The sequence below is a fragment of the Anopheles cruzii genome, chromosome 2 (genome assembly GCF_943734635.1).
Source record: "Anopheles cruzii chromosome 2, idAnoCruzAS_RS32_06, whole genome shotgun sequence".
In the NCBI taxonomy this organism is placed as follows: domain Eukaryota; kingdom Metazoa; phylum Arthropoda; class Insecta; order Diptera; family Culicidae; genus Anopheles; species Anopheles cruzii.
In genome coordinates this window covers 3,404,822-3,414,522 of record NC_069144.1, presented here as the reverse complement: position 1 = coordinate 3,414,522, position 9,701 = coordinate 3,404,822, and the positions used below count along the sequence as shown (strand labels likewise).

General features: G+C 50.3%; 2 protein-coding genes across 2 annotated transcripts; one reads left to right on the top strand and one right to left on the bottom strand.

The window, feature by feature from the left end:
* Positions 1–461: 461 nt before the first annotated feature.
* LOC128277975 (glutamate--cysteine ligase regulatory subunit) lies at positions 462–6,298 on the bottom strand. Its single transcript, XM_053016594.1, has 3 exons — positions 5,983–6,298; positions 1,984–2,584; positions 462–1,923 (listed from the first exon to the last, which is right to left on the bottom strand). The coding sequence occupies exons 1-3, from the start codon at positions 6,085–6,087 to the stop codon at positions 1,781–1,783; spliced, it is 849 nt and encodes a 282-aa protein (XP_052872554.1). The 5' UTR covers positions 6,088–6,298; the 3' UTR covers positions 462–1,780.
* Positions 6,299–7,798: 1,500 nt separating this feature from the next.
* On the top strand, positions 7,799–9,597 carry LOC128268259 (uncharacterized). Its single transcript, XM_053005309.1, has 2 exons — positions 7,799–7,888; positions 8,110–9,597. Exons 1-2 carry the CDS (start codon positions 7,799–7,801, stop codon positions 9,595–9,597), a joined length of 1,578 nt encoding a protein of 525 aa, XP_052861269.1.
* Positions 9,598–9,701: the final 104 nt, after the last annotated feature.

Here is a 9,701-nt window from a genome sequence, read left to right as displayed (position 1 = left end):
GAAGCCCCCGATCGATCGGGCGATCGGGTGGCTGACGAGGGGCGAATGCAAAAATTTGAATCAACTTACCGTTCCGCTCTCCGCTCCAGCGACGACGACGGGGCAATAAAATCTTGTGCCTGGCAGGCCTCCCTGAAATGAAAAACCGCCAATGCGACGCAGAGAGTTGATGAATGGATCGGTTCGGGGGCCGGTTCGACGAAAACGTACATCAAATGGCAGACAGCCAGACGACAGGACAACAGGGACGACGCGGGACAGTTCGGGCGGTCGCGATTTTGGCGGACTGACCAAGATCACCGTCGACAAGTTCGGAACCTTCGGATGCGACACACCGTGTCGTAAACCCAATAAATAACACGGACGGTGAGCGTCTTCGAATGGAATCCATTCCGGAGTCCATGTGTTTCGAAGGCAGTGGCAGTGGAAAACGTTGTTCCGAATAGTGCATTCTTGTTTTATTGTTCGTTTTATCATTGTTAACACAGTTATCTGTCCTCTGGGCGGACGGTGTAAATAGGTCGATGTGTTTACGCGTGACTACAAGCCGGAAAGAAGATCCTGCGGAACGCACACACCCTTAAGCGTAACCACATCCGGTCATCCGGCAGACGGAACACACAACACGCACTGTGACACGTTCCTCTAAAAGAAACACCACGAAGTTCTACACATTCATCGGAACTACTGCTTTATAAGTTTAGTTTGTTTTGTCCCTTCCTTCCATTTTGGGGTGCCCGGTTAAGTGTTCTTTGTCCTTTAAAGTTGAAATAAAATGTGGTCAGAAATCCGAAATACGATTTTTGTCAAATTTCCCATCGCGCTTTCCGATGACCGGTCATCCGAATGAATCGATCAGCGCCAGCTGGTGGTGGGTTCCCGCGGTTCGCGATTGCACACAAGCAGCACATCGTCGGTGGTTGACGTCGCCAACTTTGACCCGAATTTCTTTTATCCATCTTCAGACAACCAAAATATCGGGAAATAATATGAAAATAATCAAATTGAATGCGTAAATCTTTACCGATCGGATAGTCCATCACGTTGCAAAAGTTACTGCAACACGACCGGGTTCGGAACACGGATGCAGCTTGCATGAAAGCTTGCACGCCAGACCGGTGGGAAAATGTGTTCACCTCCGAAACACTACCGGGGTTTGAAATGCGAATTGTAAGACGAAACGAATGAAAAACACATTCATTGTAAACTGCTGCCTGTTGGGTGGCTCTGTGTGGCCATCTCTCTCTATCACTATGCGTAAAAAGCGTTATAAACCTACACTGACGACACACAATGTTGTACTTCTTTTCGGCTACAGCGGCGCTATGGTAATAGTATCATCATATAAACTTGCTGCCGGGGCAAAAGATTTGTTGTCTTTTTGTTCTACTAAGTCCTATCCACTAACACGTTAAGTTACCACCCCTTCCGTTTCTTCGGCGCCATTAGTTCTCTTCTCCTAAAATCTTCACAGTCGCTTACGGTATTGTTAACATCGTATGTTGTGTGTGTTAAGAGCATCTGGTCATAGGAAAACAGAGAAAACGACGGACTAACAACGGCTAACAACTAAACCCACAGCTGCGCCCAGGAAACACAGGTTGACGGCACAATAACTCACACACACACAGGTTGGGTCCTTCTGGTACGCACCCATCTTCTTCGTTGTCGTCCGCCAAATGCGTCGCCTGCTCCGCTTCGGTAATTCGAATGTATAAGGGTTTATCAAAGAACTGTCCTGCAGTAGCAATGTTCACTGGTGGTTCACCTCTCAGCCTGCTCAGTTCGATCGATCCAAGCTCACAATGAACCCTTTGGCCGCCAGGACCCCACGGCACTTGATGTGTACCTGATACCTTAACGACCAAGCCACACCGTAATTATCGAGTTCCAATTCGTTCAGAACGTCCCGCGGCAGTAGCTCTAGAAAAACACACAAATGAATACTTGATTCGAAAGATTTACCTCCCTCCGACGGCATACCTTGTGGATCGCTGTGTGTTAGTAGCTGAATTTCGTTCTGATTACAGTAGGCCTGCAACTCCGGTGGCACCACGCAGCAGGCTGCTAGATTGATTTGCGCAATCGTCGGACGAACCGTCGCCCCTTCGTACAGCTTCTGCAGCGAATCGGCATCCAGATCGGCGATGCCCAGCTGGCCGATCTTACCCAGCCCCGAGTACCGCTCGAGAAGGCCCCACAGGTTCTGCAGATTTCCGACCGCATTGTCACTCCCGACGGCCCACTCGAGCACACCTTCCTCCTTCGAGTCCCCGTCGTCCTCTGGTCGCTCCCCGCTCCCCGTACCATTGGTGGTGCTGACGGCCGGCGGATGGCACGCCAGAATGAGGTTGTCCAGGTAGGACACTTCCAGCACTTCGAACAGTTTCTCGACCGCCTCGGTTAGGGCGGACTCGGAGAAGCACGTGAGAAAGATTTTCGCACCGATCTTAATGTCCTTCCGCGGATGTTCACCGACCTTCTCGAGCAGATCGTTGTTCCGGCGAACGACCAGCCGCCGGTGTTGGTGCTTCTGTTCGACCACTTCCGCATCGCCGAACGTTGAACGGAGGCAATCGGTGAGCTGGAAAAAGAGGATCATTCAGAAACTGTAGCGTGTGGCGTAAGGTGAAAGTGGCCAGTCGTCGATGCTCGGGCTGCTGGACGGAGTCGAGTTGGCCCCTCCTTGCTGGCAGGAGGCCAATCGCTCGTCAAACGTCCATTCCGCGCGCGCCCGAAACGAATCCATCCGTCGCGCACGGTGATGTATCTTATAAATAAATGCATTCCCGCTGTCCTCCTAAGCGCGAGGGGGGCGACACGGAAACGGGAACTTCGCTTTTGGAAGCGGACAAATTTCGAAATGTCACAAAACCCACGGCCCCTCGGATAGACCGCGACCACCAGCCGTCCGCTCTCCGTGTGGCGGCGGCGATATTGATCGATCGATTTCGAATGCTATTTTTAAGAAATATGTACTACAAAATGGTGTCCCCGTGCCCGGCGACAGGCGACCACCAACCTGTGGTTCGACCAACACAAATGGGAAAGTTCGCAGCCGGCCGGATTCGACGAGGCAAGGGAAAACCGACTCCACGAACCGAGAAAAAAAATGCAAAACCACTGCACTTTATGCTCGACCGCGAGAAGATCAAATATCACCCACGGGGAGGCACCCTAGGGGCCAGAAAGGGGGGCCGGTAGCTTGCGTTAAATTGCGCCCCGGAGGGGAGCTCGGACGAACATTTCATGCGGCGCCGCCGCCGCCACATGGTTCGGTGCCAACGGTTAATTGCTTTACATAAGTGTTGCCATTTTTTTGTGACACTTTTTTATTCTTCCTAACGAAGGAAGCAAGAAAAAGTGTCACCAGCACCCGCAAAGGGAAGCGTAAAGTGCATCTCCGGTGGCATCGACGATCTTCCGAAGCATTCTGGTTTTCTGTGTCGAATCATTCGTTATAGAATGCCCCCTTTTTCCACCATCTGGTGTTAGAAATTGTGGACCATATTTATCGTCTTTGCGCGTGAGGCAATCGCGAATGCCGTAACACACCCAGAGACCCCCGGGGACGGCCGGGGAACATTACGCATTATGACGAGACTTCCTTTATTTTTACACTAAACGAAGCGGACGACAACAACGCTTTGTGTTTTTCGGTGGCACCAAAAATCTTCAAAACGAGGCCGATGCGTAGCGGTCATACAGGTCCGCGGGGAGCTGAAAGTGAAATGTTCAACCCGACGACGACGACGACGACGACGACGACGGTCGTTCCCGCTTGATGAAGCTGCTGTCAATCTTTGAGTACGCAACCGAATCCCCCGGCGGGCCACTGACACATTTTCGAAAAAGAATCATCAACAGTCTCTAATCGTGAACCGCGGTTTGTTTTTTTCGTTTTCGGGAGCGCCATTTGCCTTGATGAACCCCGTGAAAGCGACGTGACTTCCGAAGAAATCCGATTAGAAACTACCAGAACCGTGTGGTGATGCGGATCCGCAGACCGATGTCATGATGTTCGTGTCCGCGTATTCAATTATCATCACCAGCGCCGCCTGTCGTTGTTATCGCTGTGTATTCAAAGTGGTGTACCCATCACTTCCGTTACTTGACCGCTGAGTGGCTCCTTGGCAGGGAGTTTGTCACAGCGCTAGCTTTGGCACGGAAACTCCTATTCAGACGGATCTGGGACAAACCCATCGCTCCGGGGCACTTCCTTGGTATAATGATTTCCCAAGGATGCGCACGAGCGTGGAATTGCATTCATAATGGCGGAAATGTTGCTTTTTGCTCTCACATTCTCGTACATAAGTAATGTGGCCCAGAAAAAAGAACATAGAGGCACTGTCACCGGCGCACTTAGTAGAAGCGTTCGTTCCAGGCCCAAGCTTCTGCCAAGGATCCGTAGAGCTGCCTGTATTCGCCGCCGCTGCGGCTCGTGACTGCGGAGCGGAAGTTGGTATGTCCACAGGCTGCCGGAAATTGTATTCCATTATTGCTCTGTGGGAAGCGTGTGGCCTTGTCTGTTTTGTCCGCAAAGTTACATGAATGTCGTTCCTAGCTCTATAGCTCTATTCTATCGTCGAAATAAGGAATAGTAGTAACATGTTAGTGAATGTTTTATAATCGTTCCATTCGACAAGATCCACCCGTCCGCTTGCAATCGGGCCTTCCTTCGTCAGCACGGGCCGCCAATTTGTGGTCAAAAGCAGGGTGGGCAATGTGGTACTTTTAAATTTATGTACCCAAACCCACAAACACTTTCGCTCAGGGTTGCGGCATCCCCGGCAAGCCACTCGCTCGAACTCGGTATCATTGGCCGCGCTAACAAGAGATAGGATTAAAAGCAAACTAAAAATAACCAGCCCCGTGATGGCCAAACATTGCAAGTTTCTAAACAAACGCAATGACGCAGCGCGCAATGTGTGGAAAACAATTATCGTAGAAAGTTCTGTCAAGTGAAAACGGACACCAGCGGACATGACATGACGTCGCAACAATACGATGACGACACCCGCCAGAGGAGGAGGATCGATCGATTAACACCAACACAAGAGGTCGTGGTCACGGAAAGCCCCGCGAGTAAGTCGGCGCTGGCCGCTGGCCGTGTGCCAAAGAGTTTGTTTCGCTTTCGATAAACCAGATTACGGCACCCGACGAGTGAAGCCATCAGAACGTCGACCCGCGGTGATGATGATGTTTATACGCCCAACCCAACAACTAGTGACATCATCCTTTTCGTTGGTTCGGGATTTACTCGATCCATTAGTGCAAGTCACTGTGAATGGGGTTGTTTTTATCAACCACCCCACCGTGAGCACTCGTGACGGAAGCGCAACAACCGGTTGCAACCTTGAGCCACGGTTTCGTCATAGATTGTCGCTCTGGTGGAAGAAATTTCCCGAATTTTCGATTGTGATAAGGTGAATTTCGGTTCCCTAAAAAGGAGTTTGTTTCATTTTGATTAATCGTAACGAAAACACATCGCACGAGCTTCTCACGACGAAGTCAAAGTGTTCAAGGACGATCAAGGCATGTTTGTGGCGGATCGATCGACCGGTGTCGGATCGATCACAAATCAATATCGTAGCGCGGGGGGATGAGCTCATGCTCTATTTTTCGACCATGTTTTCTATGTGATCCACGGGAAAATGAGATCACCAAGGCCGCTGCGATAAAAGGATCGAAATCATGACATCTTAACAACCTACAATAACCGTAAGAATTCATCTGTTTTGAATTAACCCATATTTTAGGATAAATTGCATTCCGCTCACACCGTGGCAAATTGCTTCCCTCTGTAGGCCCCACGGACAGGGGCCATGCGTGTAAAAATGTAAATATTTACGTTTCCCGCACCAAAACAAAACACAGAAAGTTCGGAAATGAGCCAAGCCAATGGATGGCCCCAATAATGGAGGACCGGGATTGGAAATCGGCTGCTAATAGGAATGTACTTTAGACAAGTTAGGCTTTTACCTCGTCGGTCGGCTTCTGGCCGGCCTTTTTGCGCAGATCGCTCACGTTCAGCACGTTGCCGGTCGAAACGATGACGTCTTCATTCTTCAGCAAATGGGACAACATTTTCGACTCGAGGGTTGCTTCGTCGCTTGTAAGTTCTGTTCCGCGCTACCAACTCAAGTAGCCCGTGAAGGTTGCACACGCAGAAGAGCTTTGTACTAGATAACGAACGCTGGACACACCGCGTGTTTGCGTTTTGTAGCGCCTGGACACTGCCACAATGACTGATTGTTTATTATTCACAACACACACGGATACACAGAGTTTGGAGGTGGCTCAGGGCCGAGGACGCCGGCAGTTGTTACAGATGAAGAATAAATCATTCATCGAACAAGAAGCACACACCGATTGCTTAGTTGGCCTTGACCGATCACTACAAACAGCTGTCAGAACGCACTCACACACAGTGTTCAGAGGAAGTGTACCAAACACACACAAGGCGTCGCTGAACGCAAACGGTGCGCGGTCACGCGGGGGACTCCTTATCACAGAAGGCTACGCTACGTGAGGTATTACCGCACCCTCGTGGGGGAAAGATTTTCATACGGCGTTGAAGCGAACTGGGGCTTCCGCTACGTTCCTTTGGAATGCTGCTAGGCAGAAAGACAGCAAACACTATCGGCGCAGACTTGCAGCTGATGGAATGACACGACACGAGGTCCAATCGCGGCACTGGTTTGTTGAATACTGAACGAACACAACGGCGCGCTGTGTTCACTTAAGCACTAAAAACCACACCACTAACACTATACGGTTTCACAGGCGACGCATCCCGACTCTTTCACGAGAAACCGCCGGTTTTATCAGCGCACCACGCGATACCCTCGGTGCGACGGAGACGGCACGAAAAGCGGTGCACGTTTTAGGTGAACGAAACTAACCCGCGCCTTAACGAACACATATTTCCACCTGTAGTAATTTTTACTACAATGCCACAACCACTACGAGACACTTTACTCTACGCGCGTACGCTCCGCGGCCGTAAGGAACAAAACAAAAGCCAAACCGGCAAACCCTAACGTTTCAACTGGCGCAAACAGGAACACACTACGGAGGAACACTACCGGATACGATTAAAAAATGTAATAACAACGAAAACTTTAATAATGTACGTGTAATTTACCCACTTTTGGCGAAAATTACGACAATTTACGGCCAGTGAACTTATGAATGAGAGGAACGCGTTCGCCGACGATTGCGGGCCGCGACTGTCAAATGATAATCGATGAAACGGCCGATCGCATCGATCAACACGATTTCAAACGGAACTGATCGAGCAAACTGACGCCAAAGTTGACGGTGGACGGTGCGATTGAAAATCATTAACTACAAACTTAATTTAGACATTCTGTACAGATCAAGAGTGATTTTTGGCGAATAAATAAAGCACTTCCATAAACTGTACGTTTACAACACGAAATACTTTGACGAACGTTTTTAACGCTCTGCAAAACTGAAGAAAGAAAGAGACGGAAAGCGGGAGTGTCAACCAATTAGTGGCCAGCTTTTAGTGTCTTAGTCTGCAGTTTGAGCTTCATCGTTTCAGTCCGTTCCTGTCCCCGTTGTTGGGTGTGTTTCGATCATCTTTCCCGTTGGTGGTCGCCTGGAATCCGCGTGTTTAGTTGGCCGTTTGCAAACGATGTGCAGCTGTACCGGAAATTGTTTCAAATACGCTAGTTTAACGAGCAAAAATTTCATCCGAGAAGCCTTTGCCAAAGTGCGTTTTTGTCGAACCGCCGCTACCGTCCCCGAGAGTCCCGTTCAGCGAATCGCGATGGCGACAATTGGCAATGTTAAGTTGCCTGACCTCATCAACCGATGGATCGAAGTGCAGAAACCTGGCACTGGCTCGAATCGCTCGGAGGTACGTTATTTTCGTTGTCTATTAAGCTTGCAACCTAACCTCTGAGTCTGTGCATTGCCCGTGCGCGAACGGCGGACATCTAATTTGTATTCGGCAACGAGAAGCGTTTCCCCCAAAAAAGGGAAGCTACCATATCGCGTCCTCCCATTTTTGGCGCATTGCATTCCTTTGTGGCCACCGCTTGTTTTACGGCACCTTTTTTTCGTTTTGTTAACTTTTAGCCACTGAACATTGACGTAATCAACCTGACATTGATGCTGAAATCGATGGGCTTGCGACTAAAGTATCTGGATTTTGATGCCGAAAAAGATAACACCGACTCTATGACAATAAGCATCAAGTGCAACCGTTCCGGCATTCGAGCGGAAATGAGTTACGATCTTCAGCAGCCCGGCTGCGGCTGCCCGGAGAAAACGGATCGCGATAGTTCCTTCTGGGAGGTGCAGGCAACGGGGCCGACGGTGTTTTCGAAGTTTAAAAACAACACCTCCTCCAACCTCCTGCCGGACGTATCGGAACGCTGTGCTGTTGTGTCGAAGGCGATGCTATCGAATCTTCTGGAATTTTATCAAGCCAGCATTAGACAGGTGAAGGACGGCAAGGAGCGTCCCATGCTCAAATCGCCACTCAAGAACCCGGAACCGACCGTGTGTGTGACGAGCCCGGGGCTAACGATAAAAGCTCCATTCTCGACACCGCCTGCGGAAGGTAAATGCACCTCAAGGCTGAGTCTTTCGGAGAGACAATCGGCAACACCCATCGAGGGGATTGCGCCAGGGAAGGAAGAGGCGAGAAAGCAGGACACAAAAAGCGAACCATCGCCAGGATGCTCGAACGAGTGTAAATCAAACAATTCGTCGGACAGTGTTGGCATCAATAATAAAACTCACGATATAGTTAACTCGGAACATCACGCCCACAAACCGGTGGTCGAACCGATCCACACGTCCACCGCCAGCGTGCCGGATGAGAACGTGTTTGCCTGCAATGAGGCCATGAAGACGGTGATTACTTCAAGCCCGGTGGCCCGAAAACCGGGGTCCACGTTGCAGGACACGCTCGACATACAGCACGATCGCGATGCGAATGTGATCAACTATTTGCACCAAGCACGGTCTCAGATCGATATGGCGCTAATGCTGATGAAACTCAACACTACTCAGGACATTTCCAATGGCTCGGGACACACCATGACCCCGCGCCACGTAACGGCGATCTCTCGCAAACCGCTTTTGACACCAAAGATTCAACAAACCCGTTCCAGCTCACTACTGAGCATCGAACGCCGTCGGGTTCTTGCTGCGGTGGACATGGGCGTGAAGAAAAAACTCGCATCGACTTCCTCACTAGGTTCTACGCCGAGGGTGGCAAGTGGAACGATCGCAGCACGGGCCGATACACCGCGCCCTACGATACCCCATATGAAATCCGTCGCAGCTCTACGCCGAACGGCCACGATGCCATCGACGAGTGTCGGAAGCGTGCAACAAACGGTCCACCGCTCTAAATTGACAACGGCCACTGGAACCGCTGCTGGTGGTGGAACACCTTCCGGACAGCGAAAGTTCCTTCAGCCAAGCACTCCGGTGATCGTGCCGGCAAAGCCACTGCCAAGACCACCAATTTCGATACGTGTGGCGTCCAGTGCCGGGACGAAGGCTGGCCTAATTCAGCGATCATCAAGCGCATCGTACATTAGCAAAAAATAGAACTCCTTCAACGGGACGCCCTATCATTGTGTTATCATGTTTTGATGGATCTGTGGCATATTAATAAACAGTATTTCGGTATCTTTCTCAATAAACAACCGGTC